Source organism: Zalophus californianus, chromosome 4 (assembly GCF_009762305.2).
Source record: "Zalophus californianus isolate mZalCal1 chromosome 4, mZalCal1.pri.v2, whole genome shotgun sequence".
Taxonomy (NCBI): Eukaryota; Metazoa; Chordata; class Mammalia; order Carnivora; family Otariidae; genus Zalophus; species Zalophus californianus.
The window spans coordinates 71,790,674-71,816,687 of record NC_045598.1 but is presented as its reverse complement, the minus strand read 5'-3'; the positions used below and the strand labels follow the sequence as shown (position 1 = coordinate 71,816,687).

At 35.5% G+C, this 26,014-nt stretch overlaps 1 protein-coding gene across 1 annotated transcript in view; it reads left to right on the top strand.

Moving 5' to 3' along the window:
- COL24A1 (collagen type XXIV alpha 1 chain) overlaps nucleotides 1-26,014 on the top strand; it is a 414,236-nt gene that overhangs the window by 255,791 nt on the left and 132,431 nt on the right. Inside the window, exons 31-34 of the mRNA XM_027615241.2 lie at nucleotides 8,754-8,807; nucleotides 9,092-9,136; nucleotides 9,257-9,301; nucleotides 24,860-24,913. Of these exons, the coding sequence (XP_027471042.2) occupies nucleotides 8,754-8,807; nucleotides 9,092-9,136; nucleotides 9,257-9,301; nucleotides 24,860-24,913 (198 nt within the window). The remainder of the gene's footprint in view (nucleotides 1-8,753; nucleotides 8,808-9,091; nucleotides 9,137-9,256; nucleotides 9,302-24,859; nucleotides 24,914-26,014) is intronic.

The window sequence follows — 26,014 nt, the reverse complement described above, 5'->3', positions numbered from 1 at the left end:
ATAGCAAGGAATAGTAACATCATGACAGAGTAAGAGCAATAGGAAGTGGAATGAAGACAAACGCAGGATGACTGTTTATTAATTATAAATCAGAAGTGATATAATCATCATCTTTTGGTGATTATGTATAAGAATTAAATTAGAAATCTTTCAGTCTTTGAGTTTTTTAAACATTAAATCCTTTCTTTTTCTTTGAAGAAATAAGAACCACAATTTATTGCATCATATGCCAGGCACCTTTACATCTGTTATTTTACTTAATACTTAGAACTACCCAAAGAAGATGTATTGTCTCAGATATTATAGCTGAGGAAAACAGAGCTCAGAGAGTTCAAGTATATGGCCTATAGGCACACAGAGAGAAATGACAAAACCAGGATTCAAATCTTAGTGTGTCTATCTCCCCAGCCTATGCTTATTTGACACCACACAGAATACTAAGGAGGTTGTTTTTTTTTTTTTCTTTGATAAATCTGAATATGTGGGCTGTAAGAATTCTCCTTTCTCCCTTGGCTTTACTTTGATTTTTAGAATTAGTGAAGAAAATATTTAAAAACATGGTGTCCAACTAACAAAAGTTAAAAACAAAACAAAAACTTCATTTTCCAGTTGGCAAATGAGAGAAAAGTGTTAAGATTGCCATTTGAAATAATAACTTTAGTTTCATGTCCTGTGTTTTAAGTGAAGATTGATGAAAGAGAGTAAATTTGCCTTTATTATTATTTCTTTTCTGAAAAACTATTTTCCTTACTGGGTTATAGATTTACAATTTATAAGTAATCCTGATGGCCACTTATATATTTTAGCCCAAATGAGATTTAAAATAAAAGAAAAAGACAGTAGATGATCTGTACCCAAACTGTCATTTAGTGGTCTATACCCTGCCAGCATTCAGTACTTGGTCAGGTCCAATGTGTTTATTCAACTTTGTATTAGTCAAAGTGAGAAAGTTCAGCCAGTTTTGTGACAGTTGAAAGAAAGCAGAAATACTTTTTGCTATGTTTTACTTTTTGTTAATTAAGTAATTGAAGGCTTATAGAAGCCATGTACCTAAGTAAGAACTCCTCCTGAACCACTTGTGTTTTCTCCTGAGTCATATGGAAAGTTCATTTGCTCTGTGGTTTTCTAACTTCCCCGTGAACCGTGGGTAATTGTTACCCTTTTGTTTTCCCTTTTTTTTTTCTTCCAAGATGTTCTTTAAATTCATGTTAGTTAACATAACACTAACTAACATAGTGTAGTATTAGATTCAGGAGTAGAATTTAGTGATTCATCGGTTATGTATAACATCAGTGTTCCTTCCATCAAGTGCCCTCCTTAATGCCCACCACTCAGTTAATCCATCCCTCCACCCACCTCCCCTCCAGCAACCCTGTCTGTTCCCTATAGTTAAGGGTCTCTTATGGTTTGCCTCCCTCTCTGTTTTTATCTTGTTTTTCCTTCCCTTCCCCCGTGTTCATCTGTTTTGTTTCTTAAATTCCACATATGAGTGAAATCATATGGTATTTGTCTTTCCGTGACTAATTTCGGTTAGTGTAATATACGCCAGTTCCATCCACGTTGTTGCAAATGGCAAGATTTCATTCCTTTTTATGGCTGAGTAATATGCCATTGTATAAATATGCCACCTCGTCTGTATCCATTCATCAGTCAATAGATTGTTATCCTTTTCTGACTTTCCACTTTGTCCTCAGCTCTTACGTCTTCAATGGTCTCTTTTCCTCTTATCCTCCAAATACATTTTACTGATTCTCTCCCAAAATGGCTTCTCACAATTACTTAAAATTCATTCAGTACTTTCTAAACAAGGAAATCTTATTTAGAAATAAAGACTTTGTTTAGTACAAAAACACTTCCTTTGCAGGAGAATGTTTCAGGCAATTCCTGAACATTGAGAATACAAAAAAGAACTGAAGACCAGAATATTTAAGAATATATTATTAGAAAGTTCCATTCCAGATGTCATGTAATATCTTCCTATTTCTACTGTCTTCTTATCAATCTGTTCTCCACTATGGATGTGATCTCAATATGCTAGGTCCATTTTTCCCACTGTTTTTCAATCACACACACACAAAAAGAACATGTGTCTACCCCACTGAGATAAATGAAAATGTATCTGGCTGGAGGTTCCTGTGCTCCAGCTTTTCCCCACCACCCCAAAGGCTGAGGGGGTTGATCTTCCCAGCATTCCTATAACCCCTTCATGGCACACTACTGTGTCATAGTACACTGGAGAGGAAGCTGTGCCCTATGCACACTAACCCTGAGATGATGCAGAGAATAATTATTATGGAACTAGTACTTATTACTGTTTTGCCCGTGACTTACACTGTTATCACATGGCCACGTGAACATCATCAATAATAGGACACGCTCTTAGGGGTCTGCCTGCCCATCCGTCTGTCATTCAACTATCTAACATTTACTGGTTTCTTATACTTCGTTGAGCATTCTCCTCATACCATGGAGGATTCAACGGTAACTATCTTTTAGATCTGGACCACATGGGTTTCACTATTTAATTGGTTACAGCCCAGTGGCTTTTGAAGTATCATACAATATTGGTACTTTTCCAGAGGACAAGAAGAGCTCAGGCAAGCAACAATGTCTGCTTTCAGGAAACAACTTCAATAAATTAATATAATGAAAATTTGTCTAACCTGCTTTGTGAAGGTTGTATAATCCTGCTTCTTATATAGCTGAAAAAGAGGAGGATTAGTTGAAAGTATCATTCTTATGGTTTGAGAGGCTTAGGTGGGAGATTTGGCATAAATGTAAAGTATTATTATTTATCCTACATACTCTAAGCTTTTTTTTTTTTTTTCACCTGCCAAGTTTGGCTGAAGAATAGTCAGTTAAGTCTAGTAAAATAATTTAATACACCAAAGCTAATTAATATAATACATACAATCATATCCATTACATAGACAATTTAGGCTAGCAGATTCTCTACTACAGTACCAGTAAGATGGTGGCTTAGCCTTTTTGGGTCACTAGGAATCAGCACAACTTTAGTTGCTGTCCCTCATGTGCACATTTAACTCACTGGGGCTAGGTAACTGATCCTTTGGTGTCTCTCCAATGTGTACTTCTGTGTCCTGTCTCCAGCTGCCCTGACAGGAGAGATGACACACTGAGCAGAGTTAACCTCTCTTTTCTTGCCCATGGATTGGGCCTATGATCATTAGGCAACTTCAGATTTTGTACCCTTTCTCGGGAAGGTGGGTATAGAGGCGTACAAGTGAGTAACTTTTTATTCTATGCTACTTAATATTAAATGAGGAAAAAAGATTGAATTAACTGTATTAGAAATATGTAATGTTTTAAGATTTTCTATGCAAGATGCAGAATGGATATGACCATAAATATTCTGAATTGTGTCTTCTTCGAGGAACCACATATCATATTGGGAAACCAGCCATCAACATTTGCATTTAGATTCAATGCGAGTACTACCTGGGTCACGCCAAGTATTAAAGAAGAGTTTTTGTGTGGTTTCTTCTCCTGAGAAAATTTATAAAAGAATAGAATGGGGGTGCCTGGGTGGCTCAGTCGGTTAGGTGTCTGCCTTTGGCTCAGGTCATGATCCTGGGATCAAGTCCCGCATCGGGCTCCCTGCTCAGCGGGGAGCCTGCTTCTCCCTCTCCCTCTGCCTGCCTTTCTGCCTACTTGTGCTCTCTCTCTCTGTGTGTCAAATAAACAAAATCTTTAAAAAAAGAATAGAACGAAATGATTTTCCCTACAAAATCACAGATAATATAGTTTTTGTTTAAGGGAACATTTTGTCCCAGCTATATCAATCAAGAGCCAGAATAGACTGCTAGGCATAATTAGTTAGGCATCTGAGTAATTTAAAATTAATGGAGGGGTCAAGCAAAGACAGATGGATGTGGTTAAAAGGAAATATAAATATACTGAATCCAAGTTAGAAGGACATTTGTTCTGTGAATAAGAGTTGTTTTCTTTCATTCATAGATGCTTTAGCTCTTTAAAATTGATTACAAGCATTATAGAGATGGCCTTGTAATTCTCATAAAAGCTTCCTACATAAACTAGTGTGCAGTTTATATTAGTGTGATAGTTAATGATAATTTTTTTTAATTGTAGCATTTATATGAAGTAGTGGTTTTGTCTTCTATCATCTAATACTTCTAGGATTATTGATTATTCAGGACTTTTGTTAACTCTTTAATATTATTGCCTACAATTCAAGTACTTGTTATTTTATGAAACATGCTTAATTTACATAGCTGAGCTATCAGACTTTATTCCAGTTTTTAGAACCTACTTATAGCCACTTGCTGTAGCCAACTTTAACTTGTCTTACAGATGATGAGGAAAAGATCAGATTTTTTATTTAGCTAGCATACATTCTCCAAGAGCTTTACAGATAATTGGATATTTTATTTTATTTTATTATTTTATTTTATTGAGCTCGCATGTGCATGAGTGGCGGGGAAGGGGCGGAAGGAGAGGGAAAGAGAGAATCTTAAGCAGGCTCCATGCCCAGAATGGAGACCAACTCAGGGCTCCACCTCACAAGCCTGAGATCATGACCTGAGCGGAAATCAAGAATCGGACACTTAACTGACTGAGCCACCCAGGCACTCCGATAATCAGATATTTTAAAGCAGGTATTTAAAAAATAACTTTATGCCCAATTAGATGCCTATTATAATGCTGTTGGTCTCTCTTAGAGCTTGTCCCAAAGCTTATTTTGTCTCAGGAGTCAGAGAAGGCATATAAACTAACCCAGGGGTAACTTTTACAACCAATATCAGAGTGAAACTTAAGGATGCTGAGAAAGCTAAGCTTTTAATTAATTAATTTAGCCTTAACTGAAACATAGAGAGTATTAAGCTTTCCTAGAGTTCTTTCAGCCTTAACCTCTTAACCAGCAACCTTAGGTTTTATAGCCTTTAGTTAATACAATTGCTATACTTAGACCTTTAAAAAAAAAAAAACTAAACTAAACTGAACGTGGTTATCTTGTCATCAACTTAGGAGCAGACATTTCTTTCTTTGTTCCCTGGTTTAGTAAATGAAATAATAATCTGAAAGTATATTTAGAGTAAAAGTATTTTGACAAAAGCATTATAAAATGAGTGATTATCATTACTATGTGTATTCCTTAGTTTTGGAGGGAGCACCTTTCAATTATAATGCCAGTCAGCACTTGTAAATGTTTCATATTCATTTTATAAACCTCCTCTAAACTTCAGGTCCTCTATTTCAATCTAAATTCACTTGTTAACAAGATCGACCTTTGCTTCTTTTTAACATTTGAGAAAATAAACTTAATAAAGCACAACTATTTGATGTCTTTATACATTTAGACATCGTATGAATCAGGCAACTCATATCGGCAGGTTTCCATTTCTTCATATTATAAAGGTGGAGGTTTGCACTAGTTCAGCCTTGACATTAGGTGATTTACGTTCAGAAGCAGAAACTGGCCGTTGAGTATGAGATCTTCCTCCTGACCTAGATGCAGTCTTTTCTATGTATATATCCAGGCAGCCACTTAAACTGATTTTATGTAAGGGAAGAGACTTGCCATCTTTAGACCAAACAATTTTTTTTAAATTCTAAATTTACAACTCTGTGTCTGGGAGGACTTTTGAAGATTTATCCATATCGATGCTACCATTTAAACCTAGACAGAATGGGGGCACATTGTTAGCTCAGTCGGTTAAGCATCTGCCTTCAGCTCAGGTCATGATCCCAGGGTTCCAGCTCCGTGTTCAGCCGGGAGCCTGCTTCTCCCTCTCCCTCTGCCTACAGCTTCCCCTGTTTGTGCTCTCTCTCTCTCTCTCTCTCTCTGTCAAATAAATAAATAAAATCTAAAAGAAATTAAAAAATTAAAAAATAAACCTATACAGAATGACTTCGCACTCTCTAGCACTAGCCTTGGAGATAGCTGCCTCATTGTGGGTGATTTGTCTAGAATCACATTCATTGTATTTGCCACATTCTCACTCTCCCTCTCCAGCCAAGCAAGCCTACACTTTCAGTTTGTTTGCTATTAATGCTGTCATCACTCTACTGGTTATTATAACAAAATATCCAAGAACGAGATTTCAGGTTGCAAAAGGGTTAAGTGCCTAATTCCCAATGGACACATTTTCAGTCTAGATTTCACTTGTTTTCTGCAGTGTTTAAGAATGTTGACCATGTATTCCTTTTTTTTTCTTTTTTAATCGAAGTATAGTTGACACGTGATGTTACATTAGTTTCAGGTGTATTACGTAGTGGTTTAACAACTTTGTAGGTTATGCTATGCTCATCACAAGTATAGCTGCTGTCACCGGACAACACTCATTTCTTTTCATACTCCTTCAGCCACCTTCTGTTATAACTCCAAAAAATATTTGTGAAGTGTTTCCTTACAGCGCAGAAAAGGAGAATGTGTTTAGAAGGTGACAGAGAAAGCGAATCAATATAGGCTGCTGAATTTTTAAGGTGAAGGTGATGTTTAGAACAAGGTCCTGAAGGATCTTTGCACTTAAAACTTCAAAGTCATCCTTTAATAATTGTTCCTGTTTTCTTCTTCAGTTACTTAACTGTTAATCATTCCAAGCATGTGCCCACCTCAGGACCTTTGTAGTTTCTGTTTCTTCTGCCAGAATGATCTTGCCCAAATGCCATTTTAGAGAGGCTTTTCACACTACCCTGTCTAAAATAGGGCTCGCCATCTTGAATTCTCTCTAGTCCCATAAGGTCCTTTATTTTACTTCATTACATTTGACTACTCACTGTCATTAAGTTTATATATTTATTTGATTGCTTATGAATTCGGGAATGTGTCTTCTTCTCCCCACCTATCTTCTGTGCCTGAAGCAATGCCTGGCTTATAATAGGTACTCAGCAAATGTTTGTTAAATGCGTAACACACTTGAAAAGTCTCTTATCTACTAAATTAAATCCATATTCCTCAACTTGATATTCAAGGTTCTACACAATAAGACTGAAACTCAGTTTTACAGTCTTTTGTGGGAAAATAAGGCAGAAAGAGAAGTTAGGGCCACATCATGGAGTACCTTCAATACAGACTGAGATTGAAGGGCTAGAGCTCTGGCTTTAACTTCAGTATAACCAGTGGAGCTATAGACCTCCTGGAGTGTGAGCCTTCTCTCTAAACCCCTGAATGTGCCTACGAGGATCAGGGAAGGCAGTACCCTAAGAGTACCCGGGAAGAGAGTCCTATTACAGTGAGAACATAAAACTAAACCGACCTGACCTCAGATGGGATAAAAGAGAAGGAGCCTAGGGGATTCCTTCAAATCAGCATGTTGTATTGGGAAATTTGTATTACCATTCTGTATAGAAATCTTTAGGGCCTTCTGGGGGCACCTGGGTGGCTCAGTTGGTTAAGCGTCTGTCTTTGGCTCAGGTCATGATCTCAGAGTCCTGGGATCGAGCCCTGAGTCAGGCTCCCTGCTCAGCGGGAGTCTGCTTCTCCCTTTCCTTCTGCCCCTCCCCCTGCTTGCTCTCTCTCTCTCTCTCTCTCTCAAATAAATAAATAAATAAATAAAATCTTAAAAAAAAAAGAAGTCTTCAGTGCCTTCTCATTACCTGTTGATTTAAATTACAAACTCCAGTCTTTCACCTTTTATGTCCCAGTCTTTCCACAATTTTCTTAGTAATTATTTCTTACTATAGAAAATACTTAGTATAGAAATACTAAGAAATACTACTTGTAGTCAATAGACCAACTCACCAAACTACTTTTTTCATTCTTGGGTATCTCCTTTCCTGCCTCTGTACGCTTTTCTCATCCTATCCCTCTGTCAGAGTTCCTTTTAGAGCATGCTCTCCAACTGTCAAAATGATATCTTTATTCCTCATACAAACATGTGGAAGTTCTTTCCCTCCTTTGAATCCTTTTAGCCTTTAAAATGCCTTACCTCAACCTATATTATCATCATCTGTGTCGTTTACCTAACCATTCTTTAAGCTTCATGAAGGAGTAATGTTCTTACAATTGTGTACCCCTGTAACACAATGCAGGACCTTTTCCACAGTGGACATTGTAGTGTTGTCAGTGTTGTAGAATTGAGGTAATTCCTATGAAAGGGACTTTAAAATCTTCCAAGGACAGTTATTATTTAGGCATGGGGACACATACCATCATTGTATTAGAGGGTGACCTTTGCAACTAGCGGTTCTTCACAACTGATGACTAAATATTGATAACAACTTAGCTGAGAAGTTTTACATGTGCATAAAGATTCCCAGCAGTATTTTCTGTTCCTTTTTTGTGCCCTGGCCACCTTCCAGTAAGTGTTGTCAAGCAGGTGCATAGTGAATCCAGTGCAGTCAGCACTCATTCTGAGCGCCATTCCAAAAAGATAGAACTTAAGAAGACTGTTGGACAAACAAGCTAGCCACTTTTAAGTTAATGCAGAGTTGTTCCTAGAATAAATCGTGGATGGCTCCTGAGTAAATAAGGTGAACAAAATATTCAAATAACAAACCTATATTATAACCACCTCAACGACTGAGTAATCAGCTGTTTTTGTGGTCACCTGATTATTTGGCAATAAATCTTGAAAACACAGGTTTGATTATCCCATACAAATAGGTTCATCCGTATGAACTGTATCTAGCTGTATTCTTTTCTGTGGTCATGGTATAGAAACAAGCAGAAGGAATTTGTCAAGAAGAACACGGTGTGTTCATTTGTAAGGATGCATAACAGTAAAAAAATAACATTTCAAATTAACAATGGGACTTTTTTCCATCCCTAGGGACCAAGAGGACCAGATGGTGTCTTAGGGGAACAAGGTGTACGGGGTGTCAAGGTAAATACTGATTTTTTCATTTCATATGCAGTTAAGATTTTTGAGCCCATATGCGTTCTACCTGACTTAAAACTGTTGTATTTCCTTACAAAAGTATGGTTCTAAATTTTCTCTTAGTAAAAGTATGAAACATACATAAAGTTTTTACTATGCATCGGGAAATTTTTTTAAAATATTGAATTATATACTTGATGTCCTATTTTCTTGTATGTGAGTGTGCGCTAGCACATGTAAGACCATAATTCACATTCATACTAACTCCTGTGGTATTGATACTTTGTTAGGGTGAAAAAGGAGATCAAGGAAAAAGAGGGCCTTATGGTCTTATTGTAAGTAGTAAAACATTTCACATTAAAGATAAATAGATAAAATCTTCCCTGTTTTTCTTAGTGTATGATTAATATTTGGTGAGGGAGCTCCGTGACCCAAACATTTTCTTCCTTATGTAGGGTAAGACTGGAAACCCCGGAGAGAGAGGAGTTCAAGGGAAACCAGTAAGTAATAAAGAATAATTAAGCTATGAATAAATTTTATTCATTTTATTCTCTGGCACAACTCTTGTTATTATCAGTACGTTAGACTAAGAGAATACCAGTTCTTTTCCTCCTTCAGTCATTAGGTAGATGTGTTACTTGTGCAAGTTGATTACTCGTTCTATGCCTTAGTGCTACCTGTTTATAAACTGGTGGTGATAACTGTTACACTCCACCCTAGGTATGATTACTTTTCTATAAAATCCATTTCAGAATAAAATGGTGTGATATTATATAAATATAATGGAATATGAATAAAGCTAATATAACAAGAAATTTCTTGCCTACTTCCATTTTAATTCTATTTGAGTGTCCTTTGAACCCTTGGAGCCTGGAGCTCTGTGTGTCACCGTGCCTTGCCATCCCACTGCTCTAAGAGTTTTTAAGATTATACAATACTAGCTATTTTTCTACCATCAAAACATCTTTTCAGAAGTATACAATTTTTTCCCTGAGTAGCCAAAAGTTCTTTTTTATGTTCATAGAACAGAAATAAGCAGAAGTTTGGCAACTAAAAAAGATCACAGTGTCTTCGTTCACTAACAAAGGGGAGAAATAGTAAAAACAAAAACAAAAAGATACACATATGCATATGTACACACACACATATATGCTAGTACATATATATAAATTTTTGAGTACATAAGCTTAATTGTATGAGCTTTCATACATTTCATATATTTCTGTTTTTATTTAGAATCATAATTTTTATGATAATTATTTGTAATGACATCTTGCTTTCTCATATACATATCTATACACAATTTGAAGTTATAAAATTAGATAATAATTTAAATGGACGGCAGCTGAAAAGTGGGAAAAGGATAAGAGAAAAATGTTTTTTCTGCTATAGTAGTTGTCACTAATGTCCCTGCATTTACTTCTTCCTCTTTGAAATCTGCTGCCCCCTGCCTGTTGTTTCCCATAATGGCATTCATTATATTTGTCAGTGGTCAAATCTAAAATATCAGAGACCTAAAGGAGAAAAATGACTATACTGAGGGAAAGAACTTGTCTGTGACAGTGTTATCCATTGAAGTCATCCCCAAAGTACATTCTTTGAGTATTAATATTAATCATCTGGGTTTCTGTTATATCAATGCAAATGGTGTTTCTGTAGATTCTTTCCACTTTGCTACACTGTATACAAAGCTTAAAATATGTGGCAATGGTAGAGAAATTTAAAGCTCACCATGTTCATTCTTTTTATAGTAGAGAAAGGAGGCCTAGAGAAATAAAATTACTTACTCATTTTATATACTGTTGACATTCCTTAGAATTTTACTTTCATTTGCAGCCTATCAGATATGCCTAGATAAATGTGAAATGTGCTGTTTGACTTCCTCAATCAAATAAAAGACATTAGAACCATTTTGTAACCATGGCTTAAGGCAAGAAATCGAGTAAATTTACTTTAGTGGATGACATGGGTTGGACATTAAATCATGAGTTTATAGTAGTTTTTGAGGTTTACATAGCTCTATAATACCTACATTGTCCCCTTCTTCTTGATTGAACTGGAATAGAATTTTGAGATCTTAAGGAAGCTAGGATCAATCAATCCAAGAAATCTAGACGGCCCTGAAGATTTGTTTGATCCTCCACAATGTCTGTAGTCATTTATGCAACTGTCGACAAGCAGGCAGTGCTGTATAATAGAAAGATACATTGAAGGTCAAACTGACATTTGCTCCAGTACATGCTCCTAATAGCTGTATAGTTTGATTAAAATAGTTAGCTGTCTGGATGATATTTTCTCTGTGTGTAAAATAAAGAGACATCTCTAAATTGTCATAATTCTAAAGCTAGGTATTAAATGAAAAACGGTAATGCATTGGTTGTCGAGATAACCAGGAAAAGTACATTTGTCTATGGACCAACTCTGTTTCTTATACTTGCCTTCCATCCACACGTAGATCTGACTTAAGAGGAAAGGCCATGACCCATGGTGTTATTAAGGTGATAAAACCTGGGTAACTGTTTTTAGATTTCTAAATCTTATAAAAACTATAACTATTATTGATTTTTTAATCTAGATATTCTTTCAGTTGATGAGTTAGGGGTGTTAAATCTCCAACTATGATTTTGTTTTTCTGTTTCTTTAAATTTGTCAAATTTTGCTTTATATATTTTGAAACGCTATTTTTAGAGTATTCACATTTATGATTATTGTCTTCCTGATGAACTGAGCCCCTTTTATTTTTACAAAATATTCCTCTATATCTCCGGTAATACTTTTTATTCCTGATAATACTGTTTGTTTTTGAAACTGGCTTTATTTGATTAGGAAGTCTCTCCAGCCTACTTACGCTTGCAGTTTGTGTGGCCTGTCTTTTCCATTCATTTACTTTCAACCAATCTGTATTTTGGTATTTAAAGTGAGTGTCTTATAATTGGGTCCTTTTTTTTTTATTCATTCTAAAAATCTCTGCCTTTCAATTAGTGTTTGGTCCATTTCCATTTAATGTAATTATCAATTTGGTTGTACTTTTGTCAACTATTTTATGATTGTTCTTCCCTTGTGGTGGTGCTGTTGTTGTTCAGTGCCTTCTTTTGGCATTGAACACTCCATTTTAATTTAGATAATGGCTTTTTAGCTATACTTCTTTGAACTATTATTTTAAGGTGGTTATTCTAGGTCAGGACTCAGTGAACATTTTCTGTAAAAACAAGTGCTGGTCCAGATTGCACCCCCAGGCTGTAGTTTGCCAGCTGCTGGTTTAGGGATTACAGTATACATCCTAACTTTCCAAAGTCTACTTAGAGTTAACATAGTAAAACTTAACATAATTGCAAGAAACTTGCAACCATATAGACCCATTCACCACCAACATCCTGTTCTTTATGCTATAATTGTTTCTATGTATTACATCTGTGTGTTATAAACCCATTTTGCAAAGTTAAAATTTTGCTTTAATATAAATAAAGTATTTTTGTTTTATTATAAGTGAAATATGTGTTTTAAGGTATTTAGGGGGAAGTAGTGTTTGTTTGTTTACTTTTTTATTATCCATGCCTTTACTTTTTCTGATATTCTACATTCTTTTCTGTAAGATCTGCATTTCCAATGGTATCACTTCCTTGAAGCCTATAGAACTTACTTTAGATTCCTTAGAGTCAAACTTTGCCAGTCATGGATTCTCTTTGTATTTGTTTGTGAAAATGTCTTTATTTCACTTTCATTTTTTTACATGAATTCTTTTTTTAGGTCTTTAATTCCAATTAGTTAACATACAGTGTTATGTTAGTTTCAGGTATACAGTATAGTAATTTAACACTTCCATACATCACTCTGTGCTCATCACAACAAGTGCACTTCTTAATAACCATCACCTGTTTAACGCATCCCCCCATCCACTTCCCTTCTGGTAACCATCAGTTTGTTCTCTATAGTTAAGAGCCTGTTTCTTGCTCTGCCTCTCTCTCTCTTCCGCCCCCCCTTTTCTTGTTTGTTTTGTTTCTTAAATTCCACATCTGAGCAAGATCATATTTTTCCACTGGATATAGAATTCTGGGCTGACAGGGTTTTCTTTTATTTGTTTGCATTCAGCACTATAAAGACGACATGTCATTTTCTTTTGCCCTCAATTATTTCCAATGAGAAGTCCACATTTATTGGTATCTTTATTCCCCCTGCATGTAATGTATCATTTTTCTCTGGCTGCTTTCAAGATTCTCTCTTTACTTTTGGCTTTTAGTAGTTTGACTATGATGTGCCTAGATGGATTTTCTTTGCATTTATTCAGCTTGAGATTTACTGAGCTTCTTTTGTGTGTAAGTTTCTGTTTTCACTAAATTTGGAAATTTTTCAACTTTGTTTATTTCAATTTTTTCCCTATTCTGTCTTCTCTCTCCTTCTTGGATTCCAATTAAATATATATTAAACATTTATTCATTGCAATTTTAATCTTTCTTTTTCCTGTTTTCTTTTTTTAATTGGATAACCTAACTCTATCTTCACTCACTTTTTAAACCCATTCACTGAAATTTTATTTAATTTATGATATGGAATTTTTAAGTTTTATTTCAGATACTTAATTTTCAGTTCTATAATTTCCATTTTTAGAGATGATGTTCTTCTGAGAGTTCCTATTTGTCTATTCATCATAAGTGCATTTTTATTTACATTACTGAGCATATTTATAATAGTCACTTTAAAATCCTTATGGGATAATTCTAACATCTGGGTCATCTTGAGTTTCGTCTCCATTAATTGCCTTTTCTTGTAAATATGGGAAAATTTTCCTGTCCAGTAATTTTGAATTATATCTTGGACATTTTTTTATTATGTTCAATTAGCCAACATAAAGTACATTATTAGTTTTTGATGTAGTGACTTTTTTTTCCTTAAGGAGGCTCTATACCCAGCATGGAGCCCAACAAGGGGTTGAACTCATGACCCTGAGATCAAGACCTAAACTGAGGTCAAGAGTCAGATGCTTAACTGATTGAGCCACCCAGGCACCCCTATATCTTGAACATTTTAAATGATTCATCATACATACTCCAAATTCTGTTATATTTCTTTGAAGAGTATTTTATGTTTTGTTTTGTTTTTTGATTTGGCAAATCATTAACTTGGCTGCTTTCAAACTCCAGATTCTCTCTCCTCTGTGGTAGATGGCTACTGAAATTTCTGTCCAGTTCTTTTAGGCCTTGCTAGGATGGTTGGTGTCTACCATATCCATATATACTTCAAATGTCAGCAAGAGATTTAAGCAGAGTTTACCTCAGAATTTGAGGTTCCTCCTCTCTTGCTTTCTCTTCCATCACTTCCAGCAGCTGTGGTCACCCCACATTCTACCCTCTGGTTCTCCATGCCAGTAAGACTGCAGATTTCTCTCCTCCTTTTTTCTTAATCATCCTACATAGCTTACCTTCTGGCTAAAAGCCACATTTAAAATTAAAAATCAGACACTCACTTAGTGCCATTCCTTTCTTGTACATGTAGACCTCTCCACTCTACTTTTTACCTATTTTTGGTTTTTCTTCAGATTTTTAAAAAATATTTTGTCTTGGGTTTACAGTTATCCCTATATAGGTGATTTGGATAGGAGATACTTGAGCAATATTGGAAGTGGAAATTCTTAACAGTTCTTCTTTAAATAGTTTTCTCTGGAGTAGCTCAGAATACTTAAGAAACATTTATTTCATTTATTTCATAATCTTTACAATATAAAAATTGTATGGTATTAACTCTATGCTTTCTCCCCTTTCAGATAATGAGGCATACAGTTTTCATAATCCTACAATGAAAAAACATTTATTTGCTCCTTTGCTTATTCCCATAAAAAGTCTTTGAAGATTATCCATATATTTACTGTAAAAGGAAGAGGCATTGAATGTTTGATTTCTTATTGAAATCAGTAGAATGCAGTACAGTATAGTGGATAAGCATGGCATTGGAATCAGACACTGGAAGTCAAATACTGGTTCTGCCACTTACTAGCTGTTTTGACTTTATACAAATTATTTTCTTTCTCTAGGCCTCAGTTTTCCTATCTTTAAAATGAAATACCTTTTGGGGAGCATGGTGGTGCAGTCGGTTAACCTTCCGACTCTTGGTTTCATCTCAGGGTCATGAGATCAAGCCCTGTGTTGGTCTCCATGCTCATCACAGAGTCTGCTTGGATTTCTCTCTCCCTCCCCCTCTGCCCCTCCCCACCCCACGTACACAGGCACACTCTCTCTCAAATAAATCTTTAAAAAAATTAAAATAAAATAAAATGAGATACCTTTTATAGTTACATCAAATGATGTTCATTATGTGCGTGGCATAGGCTCTCAATACATAGTAACCACAATAATCATTATTTTCCCAGTCATCATTATCATAATTGCTGGGTTGAAGTCATGGAGCAAGAAAGTCTACTAAAAGAATATTTTTAGTACTATCTGAAAAGCCTTAAAGGGGATTTTTATTTTGTACCAGCTTGTGCTTTACTTCTTTGTCTCTAATAAAAATAAGTAGATCCATTTAGATCATTTCATAACTTTGCCAAACAGCTTTTATGCACCATTAACATCATTAAAAGTATATATCAAGCTTGACATTGTGTACAAGCCCACTTTACAAAGCAAATTGGGCAGACATTTTTCAAGGTTCTGAACTTTTGCTGTATGTTTCAGTTGGTATATCAGACCCTTATATTGATCCTGTCTCTTAATATTGGAGCCTGGACTGAATGGATGGCATAAAATTTTCATGACTGAAACAAGGCCTTAGTCAGATGTGAGCCTGTGATTTTACATATCTTCCTTTCCTTAACCAGAGAACTATACACAACTAAATATAGCATTAATGGCTATAACTTAGAAAGTTTTATGTTGCTAGGAGTTTTGATTATCTTTACTTCCAATTCAACATCATATTTTTCTTAGCTTTTAGTTTTAATATAAAATGGGGATTGTTATCCACTGAATATTTGCCAACCTTCTCAAGGTCAATAATGTAGAACAGGTGAATTGCAAATAGAGAAGGGCAGTGTTTTCTATATCTTTAATAGTCATCAGTGTCTAGCACATGGTACACACTCAGTAAATCTTTAAATGGGAGAACAAAAGAGGACCTAAAATTTGACTTATATTCCATTTTGGAATATACCCCCACTTCTAAGACTCAATTTAATGGTATCATAGATGGCATGGTGTAAAAATAGGGGAAAATAAAGGATGTTAGAGAGTTCAATTTAGTCATTTCTGGTCAACTAGGTTCTGAGACTCCTGTGCCTTACCAGGTTTTAAGGACATAAGTTATACTTACTGACACATCACAAGGTTATTATTTTTGGAGAAAGAAACCATTTTTATAGAGATACTAAAAATATAAAAAAATCGAAATTTAAAATAATTCTGGATAATTGTCTCTGTATATGAGTGAGGATTAAGTATGGGAATACAGATAGACATAAGGAACTCCTACAACTCAACAACAACAACAAAAGACAACTTGATGAAAAAATGAGCAAAGGACTTGAATAGACATTTCTCCAAAGAAAATATACAAATGGCCAATAAGCACATGAAAAGATGCTCAATATCACTGGACAGTAGAGAAATGTGAATCAAAATCACAATGAGATACCAATTCTAACCCATTAGGACTGCTATTTTTAAAAGAAAAACAAAACAAAACAAAACAAAACATACATACATACAGAAAGTAACTAGTGTTGGCAAAGATGTAGAAAAATTGGAGCCCTTGTACATTGCTAGTGGGAATATAAAACAGTGAGGTTGCTATGGAAAACAGTTTGGTGGCTCCTCAAACAGTTCAACATAGTATTACTATGTAATTCATCAATTCCACTTTAGATTTATACCCCCAAAAAATTGAAAGCAAAGACTTAGAAACTAAACCTTCTATAGTGTTTATAGGCACAGTATTCACAATGGCCAAAAGGTAGAAAACCCAAGTGTCCATTGATGAATGAAAAGATATACAAAATATAGCATATACATACAATGGAATATTATTGAACTTTAAAACTGAAGAAAGTTTTTATTTCAATTCCAATTAATTAACATATAGTATAATAGTTTCAGGTGCACAATTTAGTGATTCAGCACTTCCATACATTACCAGGTGCCCATCACAAGTGCACTCCTAATCCCCATCACCTATTTAACCCATACCCCTCCACTCCCTTTTGGAAACCGTCAATTTGTTCTCTATAGTTAAGAGTCTGTTTCTTGGTTTGCCTCTCTCTCTTCTTTTTTTTTTCCCCTTTGCTTGTTTGTTTTGTTTCTTGTATTCCACATATGACTGAAATCATATGGTATTTGTCTTTCTCTGACTGACTTCTTCACTTAGCATAATACTCTCTAGCTCCATCCATGTCATTGCAAATGGCAAGATTTCATTCTTTTTGATGGCTGAGTAATATTCCATATATATATATATATATATATATATATATATATATATATATACACATACATATATATGTATATATGCATATACATATACATGCATTCTCCACATCCTCACCAACACCTTGTTAGCTATGTTGTCGATTTTAACCACTCTGACAGGAGTGAAGTGATATCTCATTGTATTTTGGATTTGCATTTCCTTGATGATAAGTGATGTTGAGTGTCTTTTCATGTATATTTTGGCCATCTGTGCATCTTCTTTGGAAAAATGTCTATTCATGTCTTTTGCCCATTTTTTAACTGGATTATTTGGGGTTTTTTTATAAATTCTTTATATATTTTCAAAATCCTAGAGGAGAACATAGGCAGTAACATTTTTGACATTGGCCACAGCAACTTCTTTCAAGATACATCTCCAAAGGTTAGTGAAACAAAAGCAAAAATGAACTTTTGGGACTTCATCAACATAAAAAGCTTCTGCACAGCAAAGGAAACAGTCAACAAAACAAAGAGGCAACCCACAGAATGGGAGAAGATATTTGCAAATGACACTACAGATAAAGGGCTGGTATCCAAGATCTATAAAGAACTTCTCAAACTCAACACCCAAAAAAACAAATAATCAAGTCAAAAAATGGGCAGAAGACATGAACAGACCCTTCTCCAAAGAAGACATACAAATGGCTAACAGACACATGAAAAAATGTTCATCATCATTAGCCATCAGGGAAATTCAAATCAAACCCACACTGAGATACCACCTTACACCAGTTAGAATGGCAAAAATTGACAAGGCAAGAAACAACAAATGTTGGAGAGGTTGTGGAGAAAGGGGAACCCTCTTACACTGTGGGTGAGAATGCAAGTTGGTACAGCCACTTTGGAAAACAGTGTGGAGCTGCCTCAGAAAATTAAAAATAGAGCTACCCTATGACCCAGCAATTGCACTACTGGGTATTTACCCCAAAGACACAGATGTAGTGAAAAGAAGGGGCACATGCACCCCAGTGTTCATAGCAACAATGTCCACAATAGCCAAACTGTGGAGAGAGATGAGATGCCCTTCAACAGATGAATGGATAAAGAAGATGTGGTCCATATATACAATGGAATAGTACTCAGCCATCAGAAAAGATGAATACCCAACTTTTACATCAATATAGACAGGACTGGAGGAGATTATGCTAAGTGAAATAAGTCAAGTGGAGAAAGTCAATTATCATATGGTTTCACTTATTTGTGGAACATAAGGAATAGCATGGAGGACATTAGGAGAAGGAAGGGAAAAATGAAGGGGGGGAAATCGGAGGGAGAGATGAACCATGAGAGACTATGGACTCTGAGAAACAAACTGAGGGTGTTAGAGGGGAGGGGGTTGGGGGGATTGGTTAGCCCAGTGATGGGTATTAAGGAGTGCACCAGGGGCACTGGTGTTATACGAAAACAATGAATCATGGATCACTACATCAAAAACTAATGATGTATTGTATGGTGACTAACATAACAATAAAATAAAATTTAAAAAAATTCTTTATATATTTTATAAGTTCTTTATATATTTTGAATACTAACCCTTTATCAGATATGCCATTTTCAAATGTCTTTTCCCATTCCTAGTTTGCCTTTTAGTTTGTTGATTGTTTCCTTTGCTGTGCAGAAGCTTTTTATTTTGAAGAGGTCCCAATAGTTTACTTTTGCTTTTGTTTCCTTTGCCTCAGGAGACATATCTAGAAAGATGTAACTACAGTCAAAGAAGTTACTGCCTGTGTTCTCTTCTAGGATTTTTATGGATCCAGGTCTCACATTTCAATCTTTAATCCATTTTGAATTTATTTTTGTGTATGGTGTAAGAAAGTGATTGTTTCATTCTTTTTGTTGCTGTCTAGTTTTCCCAATACCATTTGTTGGAGAGACTGTCTTTTTCCCATTGGATATTCTTTCCTGCTTTGTTGAAAATTAATTGACCATATAATTGTGGGTTCATTTCTGGGTTTTCTATTCTGTTCTATTGATCTGTGTGTTTATTTTTGTGCCAGTGCCATACTGCTTTGATTACTAAAGCTTTGTAATATAACTTGAGGGTCCAGAATTGTGATGCCTGCAGCTTTGCTTTTCTTTTTCAAGATTGCTTTGGCTATTTGGGGTCTTTTGTGTTCCATACAAATTTTAGCATTGTTTGTTCTAGCTCTGTGAAATATGCTGTTGGTATTTTGATGGGATTGCATTAAATGTGTAGATTGCTTTTGCATAGTATTGACATTTTAACAATATTTGTTCTTCCAATCCATGAGCATAGAATGTCTTTCCATTTCTTTGTGTTGTCTTTAATTTCTTTCATCAATGTTTCATAGTTTTCAGAGTACAGGTCCTTCACCTCTGGTTAGGTTTATTCCTGGGTATCTTATGTTTTTGGTATAACTGTAAATGGGATTGACTTCCTAATTTTCTGCTGCCTCATAATTGGGGTATAGGAATGCAACAGATTTCTGTATGTTGATTTTTGTGTCCTGCGACTTTACTGAACTCATTTGTCAGTTTTAGCAGTTTTTTGGTGAAGTCTTTTGTGTTTTCTATGTGTAGTATCATGTCATCTGAAAATAGTGAAAGTTTTATTTATTCCTTGCCAATTTGGATGCCTTTTATTTCTTTTATTGTGTCTGACTGCTATGGCTAGGATTTCCAATACTGTATTGAATAGAAGTGGTGAGAATGGACATCCCTGTCTTGTTCCTGACCATAGAAGGAAAGCTCTCAGTTTCTCCCCATCGGGGATATTAGCTGTGGGTTTTCCATAGATGGACTTTATTGTGTGGAGGTATGTTCCCTCTAAACCTACTTTGTTGAGGGTTTTTATCATGAATGGATGTTGTACTTGTCAAATGTTTTTTCTGCATCTATTGCATTGATCCTCTAGTTCTTATTCTTTCATTTATTAATGTGATGTATCATGTTGATTGATTTATGAATATTGAACCACCCTTGCAACCCAGGAATAAATCCCACTTTGATGGTGGTGAATGATTTTTAAAATGTATTGTTGGATTTGATTTGCTAGTATTGAGGATTTTTACATCTATGTTCATCAGAGATATTGGCCTATAGTTCTCTTTTTTTGTAGTGTCTTTATCTGGTTTTGGTATCAGGGTAACGCTGGCCTCATAGAATAAATGTGAATATTTTCATTCCTTATCTATTTTTTGGAATAGTTTGAGAAGAATAGGTATTACCTCCCCTTTATTTTTTTAATTTTTAATTTTTTTTTTATTATGTTATGTTAATCACCATACATTACATCATTAGTTTTTGATGTAGTGTTCCATGATTCATTGTTTGCATATAACACCCAGTGCTCCATGCAGTACGTGCCCTTTAAATGTTTGGTGGAATTCATCTGTGAAGCCATCTGGTTCTGGGGATTTTTTGATTACTGATTCAATTTCTTTGCTGGTTATTGGTCTGTTCAAGTTTTCTATTTCTTCCTGTTTCAGTTTTGATAGTTTATTTGTTTCTATGAATTTATCCATTTTTTTAGGTTGCCCAATTTGTTGGCATATAGTTTACATAATATTCTCATAATCATTTGTATTTCTATGGTGTTGGTTGTTACTTATCCTTTCTCATTTGTGATTTTATTTATTTTGGCCCTTTCTAAACTTTTCTTCTTGATAAGTTTGACTAGAGGTTTATCAGTTTTATTGATTTTTTTCAAAGAACAAGCTCCTGGTTTCATTGATCTGTTTTATTGCCTTTTTAGTTTCTATATCATTTATTTCTACTCTGATCTTTATTACTGCTTTCCTTCTGCTGACTTTAGGCTTTGTTTGTAGTTCTTTTTCTAGCTCCTTTAGGTGTGAGGTTAGGTGGTTTATTTGAGATGTTTCTTGCTTCCTAAGGTAAGCCTGTATTGCTATATACTTCCCTCTTAGGACCGCTTTTACTGCATCCCAAAGGTTTTGGACCATTCTGTTTTCATTTTTATTTGTTTCCATGTACTTTTTCATTTCTTCTTTTATTCCCTGGTTGACCCATTCATCGTTTGGTAGCATGTTTTTAACCCCCATGTATTTGATCTTTCCAGATTTTTTCTTGTAGTTGACTTCTAGTTTCATAGTATTGTGGTCAGAAAAGGTGTGTGGTATGACTTCAGTCTTCTTGTATTTGTGGACACCTGTTTTGTGACCTACTAAGTGATCTATTCTGGAAAATAGTCCATGTGCACTTGAAAAGAATGTATATTCTGCCGTTTTAGGATCAAATGTTCTGAATATATCTGTTAAATCCATCTGGTCCAATGTGTCATTCATAGCCATTGTTTCCTTGTTGATTTTCTGTTTAGATCATCTGTCCATTGGTATAAGTGGGGTGTTAAAGTCCCTTACTATTATTGTATTATTATTGATTAGTTCCTTTATCTTTGTTGTTCATTGTTTTAAGTATTTGGGTGCTCCCACATTAGGTGCATAAATATTTACAGTTATTATATCTTCTTGTTGGATTATCCCTTTATGATTATATAGTGTCCTTCCTTGTCTCTTGTTACAGTCTTTGCTTTAAAGTCTAGTTTGTCCATGTAGTGTCTAAGTATTGTTACTCTGCCTTTCTTTTGATATCCATTTGCATGATAAATATTTCTTCATTCCCTCACTTTCAATCTGCAGGTGTCTTCAAGTCTAAAATGAGTCTCTGTAGGCAGCATATAGATAGGTCTTGTTTTTTATCCATTCTGACACTCTGTCTTTGATTATTTAGTCCATTTACATTCAAGGTAATTATTGATAAATACATATTTATTGCCATTCTATTACTTGTCTTATGGTTGTTTCTGGAGATTTTTCTCTGATCCTTTCTTGCATTTCTGTCTTTCATCGTTTGCCGATACATTGATAGTGATATATTTGGATTTATTTCTTTTTGTTCTTTGCATGTGTCTTAGTGGTTTTTGATATCTGATTACCATTAGGTTTGTAAATAATCTCTTCTGTATACAGCAGTCTATATTAAGTTGATCGTAATTTAAGTTTGAACCCATTCTTTTCTCCTCTCCTCCTCACATTTAGGTATATGTTATTATATTTTATATCTTCTTTTTTTTTTTTAGTTCCTTGACTGATTTTTACAGAAATGTTCATTTTTACTAATTTTGTGTTTCCTGCCTTTTATTGTCACTTTTGTTTTTTCCTTTCCACTTAGAGTCCCCTTAAATATATCTTGCAGGTCTGGGTTAGTGGTCATGAATTCATTTCATTTTTGTTTGTCTAGGGTACTCTTTATCTCTCCTTCTATGCTGAATGATAGCCTTATTGGGGAGAGTATTCTTGGCTTCAGATTTTTCCCATTCAGCACTTTGAATACAGCATGCCACTCCCTTGGGGCTTGCCAAATTTCTGTTGAGAAATCTCCTGCTAACCTTATGGATTTTCCCTTGTAAGTTAAATTAGACTTCTATTGTCTTGCTGCTTTTAAGATTTTTCTTTATTACTAAACTTTGCAGATTTAATTATAATATGTCTTTGTGTGGGTCTACTTCTGTTGATTTTGATGGGGGTTCTCTGTGCCTTCTATATCTGGATGTCTGTTTCCTTTCCCAGATTAGTGAAGTTTTCAGCTGTTATTTCTCCAAATAAATTTTCTGCCCCCTTTTCTCTCTCTTCTTCTAGGACTCCTATAATACAAATGTTATTACATTTGATGGAGTCACTGAGTTCCATAACTCTATTCTTGTTTTGCATAATTCTTCTTTCTCTCTTTTGTTCAGCTTCATTGCTTTCCATTATTTTGTCTTCTAGGTCATTAATTTGTTCCTCTGATTCTTCCAAACTGATACTCATTGCATCAAGCATGTTTCTAATCTCATTTATTGCACTCTTCATGTCTGACTGATTATTTTTTTAACTCTTTATCTCTTTGATAAGGGTCTCACTGATATCTTCCATTCTTTTCTCAAGTCCAGTGACTATCCTTATGATCATTGCTTTAAATTCTCCATCAGGCATGTTACTTATATGTGTTTTGCTTAGATCTCTGGTCATGACTTTATCTTGTTCTTTTATTTGGAGTAAATTCCTATGTCTTCTCATTTTATCTAAAGCTCTGCCTGATTCTCTCTGTTAGAAAAACCAGTAATATCTCCTGTTCCTGAAAGTAATGGCCTTATGAAAAAGAAGTCATGTAATTCCCAGGGCCTGGCACTTCAGGGAGTTTCTCTAGTGTGTGCTGCATGTGCTCTGCTCTTGTGTTCTGGCTGCTCTGTCCTTCAGGCCAGTTGTCTCTAGAGGGTCCTCTTGTCTGTTGTGGGCAGTGTTTGGTTCTTCATCTGAATGTGGTCAGTTTTAACTAGGTGTGCTCTGGTCTGCTTGTGGAATGAGACCTGTCACCACCTCCTCCAGAACTGAGGCTCTGCAAAACTTTCTGGTTGGGAGATGTGGTATGAATAGGGACGTGTGCTGGTCTTGGGGAGGGCCTTGTTGTGCTGGGACCAAGGCAAGCATGACTGAGATCCCACCAGCGTGCAGAGTTGGGGGGGGGGGGGGTTAGTGTAAACAAGTTAGGCAGCCAGTGTCAGTGCTGCACTGCTTCCTGCTGTATTTATGCTGAGGGGTAGGGGAGGGAAATGGTGCTGGCCAGCTTCTTTGTTCCCTTAGAGGTGTCTCCTTGAACACTGCCTCTCAGGGATCTGCTCTAAGAAGAGTGTATAATCTCCCCATTTTGTGCCCCAGGCACTCTTCAGATTGCTTTTTCCATGCTGTATGCTCCCAAGTTGTCTGCCTGCCTTCTGTCCAAGAGCAGCACAATGCCCTTTGGGCTTATCCCAGCCAAGCCTGCTGGCCTTTAGAACTAGGCTTTGAGCCCCAGTCGTTGCAAGAACTCACAAAATTCAGCCCTTCTCATTTTCCAAGCCAATAGCTATGGGAAACATTCTCCTTGTGCATTCCTCTGTGTGCTCCTCTCTCCCACCCTTCTCCACACCATGGTTCCTTCCCCTCCACAGCAGTCAGGATTTGCTTCTCCCCTAAACCTCATCTCTGCATTTCCTACCTTCAGTGTGGCTTCTTCTCTCCCTTTAGTTGTGGAGTTTGTTCTGTCAGTATTCAGGTCAGTTTCTGGGGGTGTTTAAGATGACTTGATAGTTACCTTGTTGTATTTTTGGACTGAGAGGAGTCTGGGATCCACCTACTCCACTGACATCTTCCTTCTCTCCAGTATTAGTGAAATTTGAAGACATTGTGCCATGTGAAATAAGCCAGACACAAAAGAACAAACATAGTATAACTCTACTTATATGGGGCACCTAGAGTAGTCAAAGAGGCAGAATGCAGGATGATGGTTGCCAGGGGAACCAGCGAGGGGGAAAGGGTGTTATTTAATGGGTTTATAATTTCAGTCTGAGCAGTTGAAAAGTTCTGAAAATAGATGGTGATGATAGTAGTGCAACAATGCACAGGTACATAATGCCACAAAACTGCACATTTAAACACTGTTAAAATGATATATTTTATGTTATGCATATTTTACCATAAAAAGAAAAGAGAGAATAGAGGTACACAGAAAAATTAGGTGGTAGGATTGTAAAGGAAAGCTGAGGTAAGGAAAGTAAAACATTTTCAAGCAGCACTTTTTCTTCACATTTTGCCTTTGTTTATTCAGGGTTCACAGGGACCCCCTGGGAGTACAGGAGACAGAGGACTTGAAGGAGAACCAGTAAGTTTATCTTTATACTATATATATATCTTTATACTTTTCTAATTGTGTTTTTCTTGCACTCTTGGGCTATGGCTGGTACATACACATTTATCATGGACACCTAATTATATAGAAAATATTTTGCTGTGAATATAGGTTTTAGTACCTTTCTGGTCTCATATAGTCAAATGGTCCTATTTTTCTGGAATTGTTAAAATTTCACATATTTCTGTTTTCAACAAAGATAGTTCTGTTTTATGGACGTGGAGAAATTTTCTTTGTGAATGGTTTGCTGTTCTTATAATGACTATATTATACTGCCACAGACACACAAAATTATATTTTTGAGGCCAACTCTGTAATAAAATACCATACAAAGAACCCAAACTCTACATCTGATGGGCCTAAATGTACAAACATGATAGAAATACTGGTATATCAATAATGCAAAAACTTACATCACGATTTTATAAATGTGATTCCATTATAAAATTTCTATGGAAAATGATTGCGAAAAGGAAAGATTTTTGTCACACCTACTTTCTCACAACTTATTCTTTATTGCCTATGAAGTCATTCTTCTGGTTAATGGTATCAGATATAATATGCTGTAACATGCTTGTAAGATGTATAATACAATATAGTCTTTCAAACTCTACTGGGTTGATCTTATCTATTAGTTGACCCAAAGGTTTACAGGTGGCCTTTGTGTAATTCATTTAGCTAGTAGCAAGTGGAAAGTGTAATAGTCAAAGAGCTATTCTTATCAAATTGTATTCATTTCCTCCTTTACGTATTTAACCTATGGTATAAATTCTCCAAGCAATAAGTAAAGATTTGACTGTATATATAATTCTTTCCAAATGAAGAATTTTAGATATGGTATTGATTTTATCAAACTAAAATCCTCTTGGTTCTCTCCCTGTTTTGTATCTCTTGCCATCCCAATCTTAATATTTATTTGACCAAGAATAATGCAACTCTCTTTAGCATTATTTACTTAAATATCTCTTTGAAAAAGTCTGTAGCTCTTTGAAGTTAGAGACCATTTCTCTCATCTTTGTAATCCTGCCTGGTATAAAGTGTAGCATATTAGATCTACTTAGGGTATGTTTGTTA